Genomic DNA, 23,509 nt, shown 5'->3' with positions numbered 1-23,509 from the left:
TAATATAAGGGCACATATTACGATTGTCAATTATTAATTCTCACTAAATTAAAATTTTCATTACGTAACAAATATAACCAGTTCCGTTGTAAACAAAAAAACGCATCGGTGCGATAACCTCATCACCACATTGTGGGGCAATCCCAACCGCATTCCGCTCAAATTGGTACATCAGATCCGGGATTATTCTAAGGCTTTTTGTTCAGCACACGATAAGTTAAGCCACTGATGAAAAAAATTATTATATACACATATCAAATGCTTTCAAGTGTTAAGAATTAAAGTTATAAGACAAACTTGATCTATTCTTGATATATTATATAATATAATATAATCTAGAAATATATATTTAACCGTTAAACACTGCTGTAACGAAATATATAGAAAATTATATACACATAGACATGTATATGTTATTATTTTTTAAATAACTATCACTCCAAAGGTTGCCTTGTTATAGGGAGATTTTTTCTATAATAGAGGGGCAAACGAGACAATAACATAAAACAGTAATCGCAGCCCATTGACAACTATTTTTGTGATAGCGTTTCCGGCTTTCGAGGGAGGATTACATTAATTTTGAATAGTTGGAGGTTGTTATCGTAAATAAATAGGTATTAATTAATATTCATCTATAAGATGAGCCGCTGTTTTAGTTAATAAGTTTGCTAATCTGGCTTGCAAAGCCAGATACATCTCTCAATTCTTGATTTTATCATGGAACAATTGTTAATATCGGTAATAAACACACCGTGCATTGCGAGGTTATAAAATGAACACAAGCAAAGACATAAGCGAGTGCTTGTTGAATTTCGTATGGAGTTATGCAAATCGACTCCGCGACCTTTGGAGGACGACTGGTGTCGATGACATTCAAAATAATACAGTCCTGAGAGAATGAAGAATTTTTTAATTGGAAAACATCTGTATTTTCAATTTGGAAATCCGCGTAATTTATTTACTCAACAAAATAAGCTACCATTACACATAACTCCAATGCGGTAACTTAAATTTATATCACACACAAAACAATACATACACAGTAAAAAACAACGCAATAGTAATACAACAGATTTAAATATTTATAGAATGACTAACTATATCTTTCAGTATAGGAAGTGACATGAAGCATACCTTTTGTCATTTCAGTCAACGGACACTTAAAAACTGCCATATAATTCCTTAAACAAGTAGCCTTTAGCAATCGCATTATTCCGTAGCGGAGTTGCATATACCTATTATCTAGCATTACATTTAATTTAATCTTGAACACTTAAATTTTTTTTCGCAATAACATACATGTACTTTAATCGAACCGTAAAATATATAAAGGATTATACATCAAATGTATAACCTAAGGTTTTTTTAAGTTAAAAATAGACAACATATTCTCGAAATATTAAAAATTAATTCAACAGTACTATTCCAATTGACCTTAGTCAGAGGTAATATATAAATAGCTCATTCACAGTGAGCAAACTAAATGACTAATAAAATCAAAAATAAATTGGTTCTACTTACTGAAAACTAAAATTAGTCAACGAAGGGACGGAGAGGAATCACGACTATATTTGAAGAATATGTCACTATTATTAAAAAAAACATGAAAGTTCAATGTTTAAAAAAAATAATGCAGTTTTGAGGAATGTTAAAAATAACTCTGCTACGAATGCCCTCCAAGGACATATAAGTCGTTGACACGGAACAAATGAATCAGGGCGATCGGATGCTAATATTAAAAAAATATTATTGACAAACAATATAATATGAATAACTAAATATAGAATTATTATAAATATTATATCAACTCCGTAAAGGCAACCGTTACTCAAACAAAATCCTTATCTGTGGCACCAGGATCTAATGATCCTGTGTGCGTCGCGCGGCCGTAGATGTTTATTTGTGTGCGTATTGTGCGCACGCGTCTACCGCGCCGTATTTACGCTCGCGCCCCTACCACCGCGGCCACTCATGAGCCGCGCGACACGACGAACACACGTTCACCCCCCCACAACCTGTGACCCTCGGAGACCACAAGCATCCCAGTTGCTCCCAGCATGTGCCAGTGTCCAAACGCAAGTGAAAACTATTTGTGAAGTGACTGTTATGTGCTAAGGCATCAAAGTGTATAATCGTCGCAGCCTCAACCGTTATCAGTTAAAGTAAGCCTGTGTTTTTTTTATTATGATAAGAGTTGCAACCCCCCAACCTCGATCACACGGAATTAAGTGTTAACAATGTAAATTACAAACAATATAGCGACTTTAATATTATGAAGTTTCACAGACCTCTTAGGCGTAGGCGACTCAATGACGAACGTATAAAAGAAACACCTGTGAGAAAATGCAAACAAAGTGTTTTTCACTCATTGCGCAAGGATAGATATCATTTGAACAAGAATTCGTGGAATATGTTAAATTGCTGTCTGTCAGATAGCTCATTGCAAAATCTACCAAATAAATAAGTTTCAATATGTATTGGTACGGTTTTCTAATCAACAACAAAAATTCTATACATTTGTCACGTTAAATATTGACATGCATTGGTTTTTCATCACAGCTTATGTGCGAACAAGGTCGCGGCTTTAACTGTCGAGAAAAACACGTAATACGTAACACTAATAAACTTCAGGTAATTCCGATAACAAATCCTGATCGAATGGAATTTATTATATACAAAAAAACAAGCGACGACACAATGCTACAATAACATCCGCGTAGCGGTACTTATAAAAACTAAACGCCCGCATCATCTTCGGCTACAATAAGTTAGAATTAATTTTGAATCCGTTTAAGTTACATAGAACCGCGAGTGTCTTGAAATATTTTGATCTGACAACAATAAGAAATTGTTCCAAAACAGCTACACGGATCTATCAAATTGTTAAACCTCCCGAAACCCATTTATATCCTTCAAAAATCAACATTGAATACGGCAGGAACCAGAATTGATTCATTCAAAGTTTTATTAGAGGACTATAGTAGTACTGTGGTAACAGTACCAAATAACTACCAGTTATATATTATCGACTAAAATACGAATTACAACACATACAAAATTTTAAGGTTTGCATTCGCTATCGACAAGATGAAAGTAGTACAGATCAACGAAAGTAGTACAAAAATATTGCATCACAATTCGTATAGATACAAAATATTCGTACAATTATTATTTTGCATGAGGAAGTGTTGAAATTTAAATATTCACAAATAAAATTAATTTCAAACGCGGATGTCGTTATAAAACGTGAGACATTTCGTGTTTCCACAATATAAGCTAGTTTACAATAATTTATAAAAGTAACTGGGTCATTAAAACAACCGGACAAAATCGCTAATAAAATTCAACAATAGGTCGATTTGAAGGTTAAAATCTATAAGAACAATTAATGTTAACAAATTATCTTAATAAGGCCTTACAATATAAAGGGTAGTGCAAAGATCATAGAATGTCGCCTTACCAATTATGGTAATGCACTTGATGACACAACAGTCACCTGCGCCGGCCTGAATTGTCATCACAACCTTCTTCGTCATAAATGTAGACAACTATGATTCAGAACTTTAAAAGGAATTTATAGATATTAATAGAAGGTTAACTGGTTTAAGACGATTGAAAACATTTCTAGATTAGTTTCACTCAGCATTACCAGCAACTCTATTTCTGTGAGCATAATTAAATAAGCCACAGAAATACATACAGAAGACGAACGTGTTAAAGCTAAAACAATTGTTCAAGAGAACAATTATAAAATATTCCAGTTATCAAGCTTTCAGATTTCCTTCCTTGAACTGACACAAAAACCGCGTGATCTATTTAGCGGACTATGTTTATTGTACTATGAAAAATAATGCAAACAATTTGGAAGTTCTATTAAGGCTGATAAACCAAAATGACGTCATACATAAATCAGCATAAAAAGTGAATCCGGCTCGCGTCGTGATGGACGCGTTATCGAAACCCAACAGACTAGAACGCTACAAACGCAAGGTCTGTGAAAATCCAAAGAAAACAATAAGACTCGTGTGTAGCAACGCAATTGTCACCGGTTCTCCTACAAACAATAGACTAATTTCTCATCATTTACGTTCAAGCTTCGTCAAACTAACAGGTCTAGTTTATGTCTCCTTGAACGTAATTAACAACAGATATTATCAAAATAATGGCCATTCGGAACTGGTGGTCGCAATTGCGAAATTTTTAATACTTTAGCTTTCGTACCACGATGGACTTGGGTGCAATTTAAGGTTGCCTATGCGCCACGCTCCGAAAAACATACCGTAACGCCCAAAGCGTTGAAAAAATTTTGAAACTCATTGCAAAAGTAGTCGTATCTGCCACTATTATCTAAAATCAACTAATTGCCGTTTTCCACATTGAATCTTCGCGATCAGACTTTGCAATATCGCTTTGTAATTAGCACTTACCGATTTGGAACAAAAATCCTTACCTGCAACAGAACAAAATTGAATAATTATTATTTTTGCAATTAAATCCACGTAATTGGTCACGTAAATGAGACCGAACGAATTCCGTTATGCAACCTTTATACACCTATGTGAAAAGCACGAAAATCTCTAGATGCCGTAACAGCAATTACGGGCGTACGACATAAAGGAGAACAACAAACCATTACACGGAAGATTACATACAATAACTTAAGCGTAGCCACTCTGCGAAATTACGAAACAAAGAATCATGAAAGTCGCAAACAAACAAAGAAAAGAAAGCGTGCATTTATTACAAAATCATAGCACGTACTATGGAAGCCATCGTGCGGTGCATCTACCATAAATCCCATTAATATTGCGACCCAAGTTACTAACGATGAATGAAATCCATCCAAAAATGGTAAGCTTTGCGTCAACGACCGCTCCACTTCCCCATTATAAAAAATATTTAATCACGTTTTGCATATTTTCGGCGTTACAAAATTTCCTCAAACAATATGGACGAAGGTCAAGCAACACAGTGCGGAAAGCTTACGAAACTATGTAACCCTGAAAGTTTAAGTTAATCATTAACAATAGAGTATACGACAAATACTTCAAACCACTTCGCTACACGGCCGGTGAGAGGCGCGTGCTCGAGACTTAACCGTAAAAATGTTTCACGAGTGTCGATATTTTAAATAACCTTTAACCGGAGGTACTTCCTATCTATATACAAATAATCAAATCTGTTTATTGCCATTTGATTATTTGCAACAAATAGGCAATCAATCTAAATAAGCTACAATTTCGCAATGTATTCACAAAATAAATATAATAGCCCACGTAATTCAAGTCTGGAGTTGAAAACTACGAGAATTCTCACATTAAACACAAGGCTGTGCGATAAACAACACAGTTTCTATTATCTCTTCATCTAAGGGAACATAATGGGAAACAGCTAAATGACATAAGACCTAGGGCCAGCTTGAAGGTGCAATACTAAACAAGTTATAGGATGGTATTTTGCCTTGACCGAAGGCGACAATCGCAATGAAAACCATGACACTATTAGCATTATACAATAACAAAAACAAATCGTAATACGATTAATACAGAATGAAGTTAAACCCTTTTTTAAAATTATATATACAATACTAATAAATTCTAGAACCAGAGAGAAAACTTCACAGTACTGAGTTATCATGGCAATCAACATTAAATCAATGCGTGTTCACTGTATTGCGAATTAAATTTATTTCTACGGAAAATAATTACCAACGGAGGTAATTACCAATATATATCCCGTCAATAATGATTGATTTCTTTATAGAAACCGATAGTTATAACGTGTCGTTTCTAATAAATTCAAGTAAGATTTGCTACAATTTCGAAAGCTGCGACAATGGCGTATAATATATGACAAGTCCAATTCATTGAACCTCCATGAATTTACTTACGAAATCACTTACACGAGTCACGGTTGCCACAACTTGTCCACGTGCATCGCCGTTGGCGGTAACTTACCTGATTAACTTATACCTAAGACATTAAAAACTCGTACGCTTTCCGCAACTTCAAGGAGATCGATGTATGTAATTATGCGTAGGTAACGATTTGTTGAGACCCTGCCTTTGTAATTACGTAAATTGCCACTAAGAACCTTCAATGCGTATTTACGAACGTCAACCTGTTGATAAATTATATTCCGATCCTAGTGATTTTTTTGTATATTGAACTGACTAAATTCCTTGTTTAAAATGTATAGATTGGACTTTACAAAACATTATGTATTTATCGTTATCCTAGACGACGTCGTTAGCAAGACTAGAGAGTTAGTTATAAGGTAGAATAAACCGGGATTTCCAAAGCGTTTTAAAATATCCTGACAGCCAAATTTGGCTAACAAAAGGCCATTGGAAAGTTGTAATCGACAAGTACTGAATACAAATTATCACGTATTACTGTTTCACAATAGCTATATATAAATCTCAAATTCCGTTTGTAAGAAATCTTTTGATTTTAATAGGATAGACTTCATATGCAATTTAGTATTAATAATAGTATAATTTTCTATAATACTACACTATGTTCGTGTGTCCGAGATACCGCACTTGCACTTTAATCACTACACTAAGTTTATTTACTCAAAAAGTTTAGTTCTCTTATATCAAAGTTATATAAAATTAAAGCTGAATATCGAGGGCGAAACAGAAAGCGTCTGTCCCTAACGACCAGAATTTAAATTCACGTTTTGCGGTGACCGCAAAAAATTCAGCACCTCGCATGACAAGGCCACGAGACAGTTCAGTATCAGTTTAATCTTGTCAACCAAGCGACGTGCATTCAAATTGGTTCAGTGGTTGCATAACCATGGTTTAATTATATAACGGTCTTTTAATAACTGATTTATATTGCTATAAGAAACGTTTCTAATTAACTAACCCCGCAGTATATTTTCGAATTCCCGATATACTACTCCGAAAACGTAGCATCATTGTCTTACTCTAACAAAGCTAGTCATATTGTTCAATGCTGTTCGACTTGTCAGAAAAATGTCAAAAAGTTTCAATACTCCATTACATTTTCAACGAAAAGTCACAAAACAATCGCGTATGCACAAGGTTAACTGGTGTTGAAAGGATTTACAAGATGAGTCCTACAAAATGTCAAACTTCATTAAACATTTGCGGTGAACTTTTGCCGTGGATATTGCTAAACATTCCATATGAACCTCACTATTGCCAGGCAAATGAAATTGACACAAAAACTATAACATACGTCATAAGTCTAATATCCGTAAATTTACGTGAAAGATCCGTTCACATTAAAATATATTCATAAACTTGTTTCGTGTAATAATAAAAACTAAAGGCCACATCAACCTACTGCGATTTCATATCAGTTTCAAAGGCACATTAAAATGTTAATAGAGCAGGTCGGTATACGCCCTGCTACGTTATTATTACATTAGTGCATACCAAAACACAAATTTAGTTCGCCTTATCCATGCAAAATCGTTAAATAAGGCGCGCCTAACAACTTTACTTATTACACTTTTTACTATTGTCAATAAACCCATTAAAGATTAATCAAACTGCGATTAGTTTTGAAAGACTTTCATATTCAATGTAATGTGTGCACATAGTTACTTTTTTTAAATCGAAGTTTCGCAATCGTAAGTCACATTGCCAAGTAAAGTTTTACAATTGCAACGTTTTCGACGCAAGAATGCAATCGATGAATTAATCCGCGGCTCAAATTAAAACAATTGTGTCGCTGGCACCGCGGCCTTCCTGTCTGGCTTGTTACTCGTTAATTTCCAAATTAAATGCTTGATTCTCAATGCCAGCAGGGTCGGAGGTGGTCACTGTACGAATTCATAAAAAGGCGAGTGGTCGCGAGCCGCACTTCAGTGCTCCAACTACTAGCTGAGGTTTTTGTCTCCACTAATCCTTTCACTTAGCGCGTTCATGACCGAGAACTGCGCGTTAAATTAACAAATTAACTTAGATAAGTTTATACTTAAGGCGATTTTGTTTTGTGTTCTTCAAGTGCGGTTTATTAACGTGTTATGTATTTGTTTTCAGATGGTGAGAGGGGCGGCGTTAGTGCTGACGCTAGCACTGACGTGCTGCACAGTGTGTTGCAGCGTCCTTGTGCCGACATATGTATTGCCGCCTGACTCGTTCGTGCGCGATCAGCGTTCGCTGGCGTCCACATCAGATTCACAGACTGCAGAATCACAAAGGACGATCAAACGTCTTATCGGTGGACATATAAAAATTAAACCTGAAAAGGACCATGGAAGCCCGAAAAATTCAATTATTTTCAATGAAAAGAGTGAAAGTGGGAAGTTCGCAAGCGTAATCGCGCCGGACCAGCCGGGCGGCAATGTGGGCTGGAACCAAGGTATTTGGGACGATGGTATGCTAATGTCTAGCGCCGGTGAGGGCAAAGAAACTAAAAAGTTGAAGGAAGATGACGAAGAAAAGAAAACATTGTCTGATCAGGTGGCTGAAGGAAAATATGGATTAATTCAGAATGAATTATTTTCAAAGACGCCGAAACGGCCAGGAATATTAAGTTACGAGCCAAACACCGAGACTAGATCGAAAGACAATTTACAAAACTTGGGAGGTCTTAAGAAAGATGAAATTTGGCTCGCAGAAGATCATCTATTAGTGATAAAAGGGGGATCATTCCCCGAGCGTACAAATGAACCAGAACAAAAAGTATGGCCACCCATAGACAACTACGAGGCGCCTAGAAGGCAAGTAAAACTACCAGGGAAACCAAAAGTTCCACCGCCCTTTCCCGTACGTCTCTCCGACGACGGACCGCTCGTCTTCCTTACGCCTAACGGCAGTGTCCCTGCGCCCATTTTCCCTCCCTTCCCTGCGGGAGAAAGCGAAGGCTCTCTACCGCCACCGTCATTCCTTTATCCACCAGGAACGTTCGACTCCCCGAGTTATAATCAAGGAAACACTACTTCCGGGGGAGCGTCGTTGTCAGGTCCTCCGTTCCCATTCCTTCCCGGGAATGCGAGCGAAGGGGCATTCCCTTTCCCTGCATCCATGAACGGCTCTTTTCCAGAAGGTTTTCCTCCGGGCGCCGCCTTTCTACCACCACCGAGCAACCAGTCAGACCTTTACGACGAAGACGACCCTTCGATATACTATCCGCCGCCTTACAATTTTTCTTATCGCAATGACTACAATGGTAACGTTCCGGCTGGACCTTTAGTACCTGGAATTATTCTTCCACCACCACCGGACTTTTTCGCGCCACTCGATGACATGGCCACAAAAGAAATTCAGACTACGCAAAACCCACCACCAAGTAATACACGTACTAAGAGTACATCAAAACGTCCATCACCAACACCTGTAACATTCAGAGGAAAGTACAAAGCTAGACTTACGACCACAGAGTTACCGAACACAACAGAAACTCCTATAACTTTAACAACACCGGTGGCTAATGAAATTCCAACTACAACTAAATACAGAAAAACGCAACGTGTTATACCCAATCGAAACCCGATTAAACATTATAACCATGAAGCAGAAATTATTACGAGACCCAAAACTGAGAAACCTATCTACAAAACACGGACAAAACTTACTTCGAAACCACTTTCAGTTTCAGTGTATGATTATCCAGAAGTGTACGAGAATAAGCAACCGACTACAACACAAAAGCCTTACGTACCCTACAGAGTACCAGAAAAGGCGATTGAAGAACACATCAATGCGATTTCTTCGACTCCAGCAGTACCTTTACGAACATATTATTCAAACGTTCAAAACGATGAAATACCAACAACCAAATTACAACCCGTGTATAACAGAAAGCCAAATGAGAACACTGTAGCTTCATTTTATTTCTTTGATGAGCAACCTAAGACGAGACCTCCAGAAAGTAATTTCGATGGCCGCTACTACTACCAAACTGTACCCAGTCAAGCTTCATATGGTCCAAGACCAAATGCTAATCAAGAGTCTCAATACCAGCCTGGAGTTGGCGTTTCTTACGGAACTTTTGATCAAGGAGATGCTTTCTTCTTATTTCCACAAAAAGAAGGAACTCGGACCTTTACACAAGAATACTTCAGTATTCAGAAACCGCGCCCTCAACCTACTTATGTGCCACAGCCTAAAGCAAGACCCGACTCATTTTATCAACAAATCTCGGATATTCAGCAAACAATTGACTATTTCACAACAAAAAGACCAAAAGCCCATCGACCACATTCTACTAAACAAAAGCCAATTACATCACGGCCCGTTTATCAATATAGTTATGAAAGCAAGCCAAGACCCGAAAAATTAACATTCCGGGCACCAAAACTTGATCCTGAACCTTTCCGTCCGATGGTCAGCTACAGCAAGCCATTCAATGGCGATAATGAATTCAACGCAGTAACACCGTCCTCTGCATCTCCGAATTATCAGCAATATCTGGTCGAAAACGTTCAAGTAAGCACAGAAGCGCCAACATCATCCAGATATTATCCAAAGACAAAATTAAGAGATGACGACTATGAAGACGTGCCAATCAAGGAGACTTTGCCCGTCAATAACAGAAATCAAATTCCGGTACAAACTGGTAAACCAATTCCTCACATAAATAGACATCCTAGTACTACCCCTAATCCAATAAGCAACGGATACTACACAAAACACGACGAGCGATATATCGATGACTTCACAAAAAGTACGTTTGACATATTTGGTCAAAAACTTGATGACGGAAATCGGGACGATCACGGCTTGGCTGTTACTCCACCCCTGGAAACAGTTAAAACGCCCATCGACAACAACATAAACCTTCAATATGCCTATGAAATCGTTGAATCTCAAAGTCCTAACCCGCCGTCACTGCATGGAGACACAAATGTCAACAATAGACATCCACGCCCACCTGTAAATCCAGACAGTGAACAAGTTCATCCGTCGCAAGCAAGCGCACAACTTGTGGAGCCTCACAGTCCACCGTCTCTTGCCGGAGACACGGTTGTTAACGACAGATACCCAAGACCGCCTATACACCCGGACAGTGAGTTTATACCCATACCAAACCCCAACTATCGAAGAGGACAGCAATATAGAGAACAACCACAAGAGCCTCAGTATACTGGTGAGCAGTACGACCTGAATAGGCCATCGTTGGTTGGAGACACAGACGTCAACTACAGGAGGCCTTTACCGCCAATCAATCCTGATGCAGAATGGATTGGGGCTGTTAACGCCGCAGGTGAAGGTCGACCGGGATCTCTCATTAGGTATAGGCTTCCTGGGGAAGGAGCACACGTGTATTTCCTTACCCCACAAGCGGCACAAGCCGCCAGGGAGAGGTACAGAGCTCCCGGCTACGGACGGTGAAACCAAAGCTCTAGTCTGAACGTGTAGTGTAAATACAAAGCGCAAATGTGATTTATAAGTGTCCTAAGTAGTGTAAGAACGAAAAGACTAGCGGTCATCCGCAATGCCATATTATTAATGTGTTAAACGATGTGTTTCGCGGACATTAGCGAATTGAACGTTATTATTAATAGCTATTTATTAAATTATTGTTAAGTGACTGGTGCAAGAGTAGAAATAGTTAATTTATTTGTTTGTCAGTATTTTCGATACACTTACGAGTATGTTGTGAATTGTGATGTGTGAGTATTGTTATAAACATAATGCGAGCATAATGACTGTTATTGTAAATTGTATAAAACAAATATTTGTGATTTGTAATGACTCTAAAGACTACGAAATAAATTTATTAAAATTTTTAATACTTGAAAATTTGTTTCATTTATGAAATATAAACCTTTTAAAAAAATGGTAATTGAAAATTACCACACAACTCTAGAAAAAACGAGAGTTACTTTAATACTTAAATAAAATTATGCAGTAAACGATAGCATAAATGCTATTTATAATTAAACTTAAATTAACCTTACAAAGTGAAATATGACCGTGAGCTGATTGATTATGTCGCAAGATTACTGGCGGTCATTCATAAAAACACTTACCAAAATGTAACACGACTCATTAAAAAAATTAAGTAAACGATTATGCTAAATTAGGGTATTTCATATAATTAATGTTAAAAAAACAAAATAAAGCAGCTTGATAAAAATTTGACTTTATTACGAGTTGAATTATGTTCTTGATCTAATATAAATTTAGTTATACGACTAGCCCGTGCAAAGTGACGCCATTGAAGTATGATAATTATCAGTTATAATAAAAATCAGGACATTTTAAGGAGCGATTTTTTTTTCCAAATCACTTCGGTGTTTATAGCTGTACGAGCCAAAGCTGTACACTTCATAAATCGTCGGAGTTACGTCTAAGTATAGCCAGACGTACGGTTACTATGTTACTATGTTAATGAGAAATATGATTAGAAATGACTTTTCTATCAATAAATCAAGGTCGCAGACGCAGAGGACAAAGAAAAAAGTCATAACAAACTATATATTGGTTGCATTACTAATGAATAATAATCGTAACAGTGAGTTGATTAAAAAAGCTAGCGAAATCGCTTTAAAATATATATATTACATATTTAATTTAATAATTAACTTTAATTTAATTCAGTATTACTCAGAATATGAAGGAGTCGAACGAGAGAGTTAAGAGTACTTTGCTGAAGTGACCGTGGAATATATAAAAATTTCTAAAACTATAGAAAACCTACGTTCCAAAGTCCCATTATCGTATAACATATCGTATTGACGTATGACCACAGCACTTTTGTATAATCCGTGTGAATATAGTTAGATAGATGTTCGTGTTAAACAAGTTATTTGAATCTCCTTACAATTTTTTTGACGGTTATGAGTAACAGAGTTATACTTAGCGCTCAGTACTGTATTGTCTAAATTATATTTTCTTTTTAATAAGTTTTCCGCCTAGAAAATGGTTTAACTTTTCTTAACTATTAGTTAATATGACATACCTGTATCTGGCTCCGAAGTCTGCGGCGCGTCCTGTAGGGGATGGCTGTGAAGTCTCAAATACACTTGTATGGCGACGCGTGCGCATCTGAAGTAGAACGGATGCGCTCGTAACACGTCTTCGAGGCGGAGCAGACCGACATACGAACGTAACGTCATCTTCCGCATACAGTATGAGTGGAAGTCGAATTGGTCTTCCATTATCTCGGAGAAATGCTGGAAATTTAATCACTTTTAGATATAGGATGTCGTAGTATTATCATCTTATTTTGTAATATTACTCTTTACTAAAGAGTACCTTTGTTTGGTTCTAATCTGGGATTCTGCTTTAGTTCAAGTTTCTTGGCCTATTCTTAGTTAGGACTTTGTATGGAAAAATGGTTTTACGTTATGATAATATACCTAATAATATATAACGATCTACGCGCGTTTGTCTTTTCGTTTGTGACACCGCCGCCATACACATCATTAATCCTTCGAGCCGTTACTGCAGCACTGGAGCTACGATACGAACTCGTACTCGTAAATAACGCGATATTTCATGTTTTCCATTTTATAAATAGAGTGATGCAAAGTAAATTATAACAGAAAAATAGAATGAATTGTGGTTTGTTAATTCTAATAATAAAGAAGAATGCCTAACCAGAGACGAGATATTTGAGGCCAAAGGGACCAGTACGCCAATTTCATATATAGGACCCAAGGACCCAATATTAAGCGGGTCGAATCGTAGTGCACAGATAGTTTAATAAATATGTAATTTAAAATATATAAATAAAATTTTAGATCTCAATATATATATACAGTTATCACTCCTATAACACGGTAGATTGTTATGTACAAATTATTGACGTTAAAGGGGATTGATCTCGAATATTAAGAAAAAACGATGTTATGAACGAAATATAATGTGTTCAAATCATTATAAATGTCACAACTACAGAAACATAACGTGTGCAATCCCGGCGTTATATGGAGGAAAACCCGTGTTATACGAGGAACTGAAATCTCGTAATATAGGAATGCGATATAAGAGTAACGTGTTATAAGGTTAACTGTATGTCACCGTAAAATTGCAAATACCGTTAGGTTTTAATCTATCTCGCGAGATCAACGTACTGCTTACAATTTAACGTATTATTATTCGGTAGATTGAAATCTATCGATTTGAAACCGTCAAATTGTGAAACGGAACGCATCTCGCGCGCTGATCGGTTTAACGGTATGAACCGCGCTACCACATTTATTTGTTCTACGGTCTACTATAAAGCCGACCAATCAGGGACAGATTTGGAACAGTTGACAATTTGACAATATTGAAATTATAATTTAGAAACAAACATAACATTTATTACTAACAAAACACACACACAGAAACACATAAAATAACAATAATAAAAAAATAATAATAATAGAGATAACAATTTTTCTTAAGAAAATGGTTTAATTGTGTAATTCGTGTGTGCTGTGGTTGTAATTGGCCCTGGCTCAGAATTTGACGGTTTCACTTCGATAGAGTACAATATAACGAACAATAATACGTTAAATTGTAAGCAGTATGTTGAGATTCACAATCTTACGACAATTCACAAACTCGCGAGACAGATTGAAACCTAACTGTATTTACAATTTTACGGTGATATATATATATATATATTTAAAGTTAAAACAAACTTTATTTACAGAGAATTCTTTAAATCACTCGCAAAGTATTTCTTCCTAGGCTGTCATGAAACTCGGATCTTATTTTAAATGTCAAATATTCAATTACTCTTTAAAATAATTGTATTAATAAACGTAAATTCATAAATAAAGCCTTTTATAAATTTGACGGTTATTTAAATGATCCTAATCCTTGGGATTGATTTGCTCCACTTCAAACAATTTGTATGACAAACTTAGCAATTAAAAAGAGTGGCAGAAAGTTTCTTGCCAATTCTTTTTGCCCGTTCTACGCCCTTGACTTGCGAACTGGTAGTATATGTAAATTTACAATTAATTTAACATTTTTTTTTCTGTTAACGTTATTGGAAGTAAAGTAATAAGTCATCCTTCGACTATAGTCTGGGAGTGAACTATGGATAAAATACTAAAAACACTTACTCTATCCACTTCATGTGCTTTTTTCAATGCTTCACCCCACTGGTGAAGCCTCTGGTACGCCGCCGCAGCCTCCGTTTGGAACCACATACACTGCATTTCATTTAGATTCTCTGTCGCTGGAACACCTGGAATTAATATGAACAACTAGTTAATGTACGGCTTTCGGTGTCCCCAATTTCATTCAACTTTTACAGTTAAACAGACTGCCAAAATATATGCTTAACTACTATAAAGAATGAAGTTTTGGCCTAGTGGCTTCAGCGAGCGACGCTCATCCCTGAGGTCGTAGGTTCGATCCCCGGCTGTGCACCAATGGACTTTCTTTCTAAAGTGCGCAATTAACATTAGCTCGAACGGTGAAGGAAAAAATCGTGAGGAAACCGACTTGCCTTAGACCCAAAAAGTCGACGGCGTGTGTCAGGCACAGAAGGCTGATCACCTACTTGCCTATTCAATTTGTAAATGAACATGAAACCGATACAGAATTTTGAGGCCCAGACCTAAAAATGTTGTAGCGCCATTGATTTATTTTTTTACTAAAAAATACCCATAAAACGACCAAAATGTTTAGAACTGGTCATCCCGAGAAGACTCAAAACGTAAAATTAAAAATAACTAATTTTTTTATAAACCTACCCTCTCTAGTAAATTTGGCGCACATATCTTCAGCTCGCTTCACATGTCCCGCTCTCAGCATATACCGCGCACACTTGCTGTTCACATAACGATCTGCTGTGTCCATCGCTTGAGCTTCCTCCAGGCATTGGTATGCTGATACGGGGTCACCAGCATGCTGAAAAAAAAACATATATTTATTTATTTTGTAGTAATTGTTTGCGTCTACGTGTATACTTTATTACAGTTGTGAATCATTTTTGGGAAATATCTATAGTTTTGTTTCCTTATATATATATTATAGCCTGTGTTAATCACAAACTTCAGATGGAATATATAACAATCTCAGTATAGATTTGTCAGTCATTGGTGTCACTACACGTGGTAGTAGTGACACCTACAAAAATTTGTTGTCAAGATTTATTTATTTATTCCACATCCTTATTCTACCTTAACAGTTACAACTAATTCGATAGAACGTCAAAATACCTACTCTACCTACCCTACCTATATTATACTCTTAAAGACATATAAATGTTACATTAGACCACTATTAAAGTATGCCTACAGTATTTGGGATCCTTATTTCATAAAGGATATTAGTATGTTTGAAAGGGTTCAAAGAAAAGCTACGAAAATGATCAGGTCACTTAGGAACAAATCTTATAATGAGCGTCTGAAAGCACTCGACCTTACTGATTTAGGAAGTAGGCGATTAAGAGCAAATCTCATTGACACCTATAAAATCCCTTTATAAGTAATATATAACCTTTTTTCCACTATCTAAAGGACCACTATTTTCCACTATTAGACTCTTCTTTAAATTATTTTTTATTTCATTTTTAAATCTTAATGTTTTAATTAAATATCGATCTTTAATTTTGATAAAAAAAAATGATTTCTTTTTTTAATTTGTAAGTACGAAAAAGCGACAGGAAAAATGATATAGAAAACATTATACATTGTATAAACTTTATATTAGTGTACTAAAAAGATTTTCCTCAAAAAAGTTTGAAATATCAATGATATGTAAATAAAATTGATAAATTACATCTAGTTTTATAATTTAAAATGATATAATTATTATATGTTTTTTAATACATAAAATGTTTAAAATACACACTAATTTAAAGTTTCTCAAATCACAACAATGATAAAAAAGTTTTCACTTCAAAACTCCATATAAACAGCTATTACCTTGAATATCCTTCCTTTAACTATAAACAGTTCTATTAGTGTAGGAGTATGTTCTATAGCCGCATCTATATAGTGCAACGCCTTATCCGTATCCTTTTTAAAGTCAAAATGTTGAGCTGCGAAGTAATAAGACCATAACAGTGCACTCGCTGGTTGTTTTACTTCATCAGTGTCATTACTAAATGTGCCTAACTTAGACAAATTCTCTATGTATTGTAGTATTATTTGTTCTATTGCGTCAGCCTTGCTTTGGTCCTCGTATAGTGATCTGAAAATGTGTTTGGAATATAGAAATATATGTTCCAATTATGGGGTATCAACGGGGTAGTATCTCATAAAAGCTGTAGTTAGTAGAGTTTTCCTGATGCGTACACGTGTACGTGACAAGAAACGTGAATTATATCTTAATACTATAGCTGAACAACTATAACTAATACGCTTCGAAGACAATATTCTTATTCCGGTTCCAAAATATAAATATATTTATGTGAAGTTTTTGTATTAAAAGAAAATATCTACTGACAACTGACCATTGTTATCTTAATATTACTAAATAATGGGCTATTGAACAAAATTTCATCACTACAATCTCTATAAGGCGTCAATTTGAGACATGTAGGTTTCCTCATACTGATAAACGGGTACATAGAAAAAATCATTCACCTAAGGTCAACATGTAGAGGAGGGATTCCCTTATGCAGGCCATGCCTTAAGTACTCATCCACGAGTTGGGTGAATACACCTGGACACTCAGCCTCAGTCAATTGCAAGCGTCGGGGTGCTATTGCTTTCGGGAAGTCCGCCCTGAAAAATTATACAAGTTTTTATGTAAATATGTAAAAAAATTAATAAATTACATATGCTATAGAAAATAATATAAACAAGTGAATATTGTACAGAATATAAATAACAATAAAATGCACAAAGAATTACACTTCAACTATATCCCCAGGGCTTATCGGTTAACACAAATGTAATTTTTAAGGATAATTGCTTTAGATCGAAGGGTAAAAAACACACAACTCAAAGAATTCAACGAACAAATTTAAAAAAAAATGTATTACAGGACAGGTTATTTAGTTTTCCGGTTCTGATGAATGATAATTAAAAAATGATTCTACTTGTGCATTGCTGTACATACATAAAAACCAACAAACTTTTAGATCTTAAACCAAAGTTTATGTGCTTGTTTAGAATTTCTGTATTTTTTGTTTCCTTTTCAATAATTAATTGCAAATATTGATACGATTTTTAGTTATTATCTTACATCTTATATAAAGGCAGAATTTATTTAAGCATAAAATAAAAAGTTTTCTAATGCTGCAATACAATACAGCATTTTTCATAACTTACTTATAAAGATCAAAGAAGGCCACTTTTTGGTCAGGGGTAGTAAGCCGTTTGGCTTCTATAAGCTTCTGGTAATACAACACATTTTCTGGATTTCTTTTTAACAGACCTTCATACAAAGTTTCTGCTTCCTTAAACCTGTAAAATATTAGGCAATTGTATTAGAAACGGAAAATAATGTAAACAAGGAGAACAGACTTCGTTGATTTTTTATTTAACTTGCACCTATAGTTTCAGTGGTAACTTTTATAATATAGAACCATTAACTACTGCATAACAAAATATTGGATTTAATCAAGAATTTATTAATCAAAAAATAAAGTTAGTTTTTCTAATCTGGAGATGTTGATATATAATAAACTAGAAAGCCGTTGATAATCACAAAATTATAGAAAAAATATTAATATTATGATGTCTGCTTTCACAAATAATTTATTTTTTATACAACTCGCAGTTGTTCTTTTTAATAATTGTTGAATTTAAACAACCTAAACTGACAATTAAATTGGGATAAATATCCATCCTATTACCATTCTTTTAAGAATTTTCTTGACTTACCTTTCTAATTTCAAATAATACTCTCCACATGTTTCTTTTATTGCCAACTTATCAAGTATTTGTGTTTGGAACTTTAATAAATGGGAAAGAGCCCTGTCATATTGTCCCGACTCTGCCAGGACCATATTCTGATATAGAAGTAATTCTGAGTGTTCATAATCATAAGGACCCTTCATCTGATTAGTTCTGAATGCATCTAGAATACTGTTAGCCATTTCATATTCACCCAACAGATGGTAGCTCATGGCAAACCCAATCCATGATGCTCTTTGTGTTGGTCTTAATATAAATAATTGGTAGCGAGTATCCTGAAAACAGATTAATTAAACCACTGAGTTAAAATTTTAGGCAGTAGTGTATGTAATTTTTAGCCTATCAAAATTGATTTATCCTAAAAATCAAACCCAGAACCTGTTCCTTAAATGTATTTTATACTCCAGCAAATGCTGAATAAACAAGAAGACAGAGTGCATGCATTCATATACAAATATTATTAAAAAGGGCATAATACAATTATGTAATGCATAATATAATTAGATATAAAATACATACATAACAGTTATAATACATGTATTTGTATGAATTCAGTAGCATTGTTTAGGGAAACATGTGACATACAAAGCATTTAAAAAAAAAAAAATTTTAATTCTTTTTATAAATTTCAGAGTTATAAGTAAGAATTGTAATAAGTAATTATTTTTACTAATAATGGTTACTTACTTTATATCCCTCCAGATCTCTCATTTGAATTTGTAATAGGGATAGATCCCGAAGAATCTGAATGTTCTCCTTTTCCCATTTGAGAGCATTTCGGTAGCATTTGATTGCCTCATCATACTTTTTGTCAGAACGTTGAAGCAACCCATATACATGCCAACAGACTGGAGACTTCAAGTCATTTCTAAGACCCCTACGGACATATTCATATGCTTCTTCTTTTCTCCCAAGGCAATTTAAAGTCAACCCCTTCATAGCTAATGTCTCTGAAAGGTATTAGATATCACTTTTTATCAATTTTGCTTTGTTTACATTTAAACTACATTAAAATTAAATACTGTCGATTTTTATTACCTCCATGTTCAGCAAATTTGGGGCTGGACAATATTTGTTTTGCAAATTTCAACCCATTTTTGTATTGTTTATGCTCGTAGCAACGCTGTAAAGAATAGTTCAAATGATTACATTTTATGGTTAACCTATATAATTTTTTGATACTGCATACTAAAATATTGAGTGTTATGATTAAGTGAAAATAGTTACGTAAAATTATAATAGCCTAAAAAAACATAACGCATCATGATTTAAATATTTATGTCAAGATAAAAAATTCTGGAAGCAGGCCTTATTAACTATTATTTAGAATCTAAAACAAAAATGTCAAACCTAATAATCCGAATATAGACCTATGTTTATAATGAAACTTACCAGAATTCTTTTAAACAGAGCGTTTTCTTTAGGCGGCAAAGGATTACTGGGCGGCATTTTGTTATAAATATGTGAAAAATTTTCTTAATAATTCACGAAAAAATTGAAATATTAGTAAAAACCTCGTGGCTATAAACCAAAGAAGTCGATGATGGATTTGGGCCTTTGGGTAAAATTCTGATTGTTGTCTATGGCTTTAGATATGGTACTATGATACATCAATTTAATTGAACCACAGGCTATAATAAAAGTAGAGCCAATCCGATGTATAACTATAGCTATAATGCAAAAATTCCTTTTTTGCTGCAATTAAAAAAAGAATTCGATATGCGATTATATACATATTATTTATATCCAAAGCTTAACAAAACACAAAGTTTTATTGTTGTGTTACTTTTACTAATATTACTTACCAGCATAATATTACTTACCAGCCATAATTATTATGTTATTAGACTTAGTCAGTATTTTGTAAGTTTTTAAAACTTTTAACGACTTAAGACTACATGTTATTATATCAACGGCTTAAAGTAAAAACAGTAAGTAAATTATATGGTTCAAATGTGAAAAAATAACACGTTTGAACTTTAAACTAAAATATCTATAACTTCTTGGCTACGTTCTTCGTCATAAAGAATCTATCATAGATAATAAATTTAAAATAGTTTTCAACATCTATTCTTATCTGAGCACTTGATTTTATTTTTGAGTAAATGCATTGTGGAATTTGTTATTAGTTTAAAATTGTGACATATTAGATTTTACATTAGTTAATAATACTAAAAGTTGTTATAAAATTAAGCGCGCGTTTATATTTCGTTAAGGGTCACCAAAATATGGGCTTAGAAAACATGCGACGTTGGCCAATGTATATTGTATTTGCTGTTTGTTTCTTACTTACCCTTTCGCTCTTCAATAGCTGGAGTATGGAGACAGAATTACAAAATAAATTAACTGAGCTTAGCACTCAACTGCAAGAATGTTCAAAACATCAAACTACCTGCATGGAAGATTCGTTGCGGCACATTCAACAAAAAGACAGTTTTAATTCTAAAATTAATGACTTAGAAAATCAGAAAATTAAGTTAAATAATGATTTGTTAGAGTATAAAGATAAAATGTCGAAATCTGAAACTAAAATAAACCGCACATTAGTTGATGTGGAGCTTTGTAAAACAGAACTACAATCTTTGCAAAACTTACAACTAAGCAAATCTGCTACACTTGAGACTCTCCGGTTAGAAAAGGAAACTTTAACTAGCCAACTAGAAGAGCGTAAACAGAAGGTAGAAGAATTGGAGAAAGAAATTTTAAGGTTAAAATCGTCAATGACAACTAAAAGTGCGCCAAACCCTCCCGCACCATCTAAGGTAACACCAGCAGCTCAGCCTCCAAAATTAAGCTCTTCACTTAATGCCCTCAATCCAGTGAATGAACCAGTTCTTGAAGATAATGCTAAAGAAGAAATTGAAGATGTAAATGTAGATTTTGAACAACAATTGTAACAAAATGTTGTTTAATATTTCACTAGGTAGGTATTCAAAGGTTTACAATTTGTTACATATATTGTGAGAATTGTGGCCTCTTAATTTTATTGTTAATGAAATGCTGTTGAAGTGAAGACTAAAACAAAAAAAATATCTAGTGTAATGATTATATCAGCCATCAAGATAACAAATATGGTGCTTGATAAAGTAATCAGTGGTATCATATAAAAAGAATATGACTTTTTAAGATACTAAGATACATTTTCTGCAAAATTCTTTTGACGGTTCTTTAGGCCAGGTAAAATATCACCATAAATCATTTTAAAAAATAGCTACTTCGTTTTTGATACTCTTGTCAAATGCAGATATATAGTCTCGGAGATAGATTATAATTAGTTTTACCAAAACACAAGATTTGTGAAACGAGGAGATTAGTTAGGATTTATAAGAGACCCTCTTTTATTTTCCTTTTAACATTTTTTTTATGCCTTAACAAAATGTATGGTCAACAAAGTATTGCAACTTGTAAGCAATGTATATGTAGTATATATAATTATTTGTATGACTATTCTAGTAAAATATTTAGAAATGTAGTTATTTTTAGGGGCTATGGTAGATTTAGTGTTACTATATATATATTTTGTAACATCACAATTTCAATCTTTATTTAACAGCTTTATAAGCATGAATAAAGCTAATCAATTTACATAATGGTTTATTAATATATTTAATTTGAGCAATAGAGGCATCAACTTATCTATTTTTAATAATATCAACAATATTCTTTGTATCTTGAAAAGAAGTGTTTTAACAATTCTGCTGTTGATCAAGCATTAGTAACTCTAACCCTGATTTTAAATAGATCAAAATACATATAAATTATATATAAAATAATTTTTTTAGAAGTTCAAATCTAATATAAGATATTAAAAGTATACAATAGTATTAGGTAATTTGTTCTCAAAAGTATAAGTATTATTTTTATATTCTAAAATATTGCCATTATGGTGCCAGAAATATAGATCTGAAAAAAACTCTTGTATTTTATTTGAATTCAATCCTTAAAAATAGGCTAATGTTTGTTTCCAATGTAATTAACTAACAGTGAAAATAAATAAGACATACTTTGTTATTTAAAATAAATATATGGTGCTACAACTTTTTTAGGCCTCATTCTGTATCTGTTTCACTATCATTTGTAAATCACATAGGTAAGTAGATGATCAGCTTTCTGTTCCTGACACACGCCGTCGACTTTTTGGGTCTATGTCAACCGGCTTCCTCATGATATTTTCCTTCACCGTTCGAGCTAATGTTAAATGCGCACATAGAAATATAGTCTATTGGTGCACAGCCGAGGATCGAACCTACGACCTCAGCGATGAGTCGCACGCTGAAGCTACTAGGGCAACACTTATCAACTCAACTTTGTTATTTATGCAGCAAAAAACAAATTTAATGTGGATTTCACACTTTTAACAATATGCAAAAAAGGAGCAGATCTTATATTGAAGGCACATATTGATAATATCAAGACAAAATTAACCACACTTTCGGGATCTAACAACTCCATTGTAAAATGTTTAACTTTAAACAATATACAATAATTCTTTAGTCAAACATCCTATGGATTGTAACAGAAATGAAGGGTACAAGTACAAAAATGACTTAATGACAAATTGGACCTATTTACTTTCAACATCTTTGTGCAACATTTTGACCGGTACTAAATCTCCCTATTTCCTGCTAGTATCCATGTTCTTAATTTTTTTGTTATGTTTGTATAAGTTTGCATAAGATAGTGACATAGTATAATTATTCTGATGTAAGTGAAACATTGTATTAAACATTCATCCATAAGAAGTTTAATAAAAGAAAATATTCAG

The 23,509-nt window shown here is 34.3% G+C and overlaps 3 protein-coding genes across 3 annotated transcripts in view; 2 read left to right on the top strand and 1 right to left on the bottom strand.

Annotated features, from left to right (window-relative positions):
• Positions 1-20,317, bottom strand: part of LOC123712430 (N-alpha-acetyltransferase 15, NatA auxiliary subunit) — an 81,095-nt gene extending 60,778 nt beyond the window's left edge. The window contains exons 1-10 of the mRNA XM_045665509.1: positions 20,137-20,317; positions 19,783-19,867; positions 19,432-19,694; positions 18,712-19,019; positions 18,157-18,291; positions 17,467-17,607; positions 16,804-17,071; positions 15,628-15,784; positions 14,992-15,116; positions 12,891-13,104 (exon numbers count right to left, since the gene is read on the bottom strand). Of these exons, the coding sequence (XP_045521465.1) occupies positions 12,891-13,104; positions 14,992-15,116; positions 15,628-15,784; positions 16,804-17,071; positions 17,467-17,607; positions 18,157-18,291; positions 18,712-19,019; positions 19,432-19,694; positions 19,783-19,867; positions 20,137-20,193 (1,753 nt within the window). The 5' untranslated portion in view covers positions 20,194-20,317. The remainder of the gene's footprint in view (positions 1-12,890; positions 13,105-14,991; positions 15,117-15,627; positions 15,785-16,803; positions 17,072-17,466; positions 17,608-18,156; positions 18,292-18,711; positions 19,020-19,431; positions 19,695-19,782; positions 19,868-20,136) is intronic.
• On the top strand, positions 1,923-11,722 carry LOC123712429. The gene is made up of 2 exons (XM_045665508.1): positions 1,923-2,162; positions 8,021-11,722. The coding sequence occupies exon 2, from the start codon at positions 8,021-8,023 to the stop codon at positions 11,315-11,317; it is 3,297 nt and encodes a 1,098-aa protein (XP_045521464.1). The 5' UTR covers positions 1,923-2,162; the 3' UTR covers positions 11,318-11,722.
• A 501-nt stretch (positions 20,318-20,818) lies between the features above and the next one.
• LOC123711876 (golgin subfamily A member 8T-like) lies at positions 20,819-23,453 on the top strand. The gene has a single exon (XM_045664724.1). It carries the CDS (start codon positions 20,973-20,975, stop codon positions 21,639-21,641), a length of 669 nt encoding a protein of 222 aa, XP_045520680.1. The 5' UTR covers positions 20,819-20,972; the 3' UTR covers positions 21,642-23,453.
• Positions 23,454-23,509: the final 56 nt, after the last annotated feature.

This window comes from Pieris brassicae, chromosome 7 (assembly GCF_905147105.1).
Source record: "Pieris brassicae chromosome 7, ilPieBrab1.1, whole genome shotgun sequence".
NCBI classification, from domain to species: Eukaryota; Metazoa; Arthropoda; class Insecta; order Lepidoptera; family Pieridae; genus Pieris; species Pieris brassicae.
This window is presented reverse-complemented; position numbering and strand designations above follow the sequence as displayed.

Coding starts and splice junctions, on each gene's coding strand:
- LOC123712429 (XM_045665508.1), top strand. CDS start 8,021: ATGGTGAGAGGGGCGGCGTTAGTGCTGACGCTAGCACTGACGTGCTGC.
- LOC123711876 (XM_045664724.1), top strand. CDS start 20,973: ATGGGCTTAGAAAACATGCGACGTTGGCCAATGTATATTGTATTTGCT.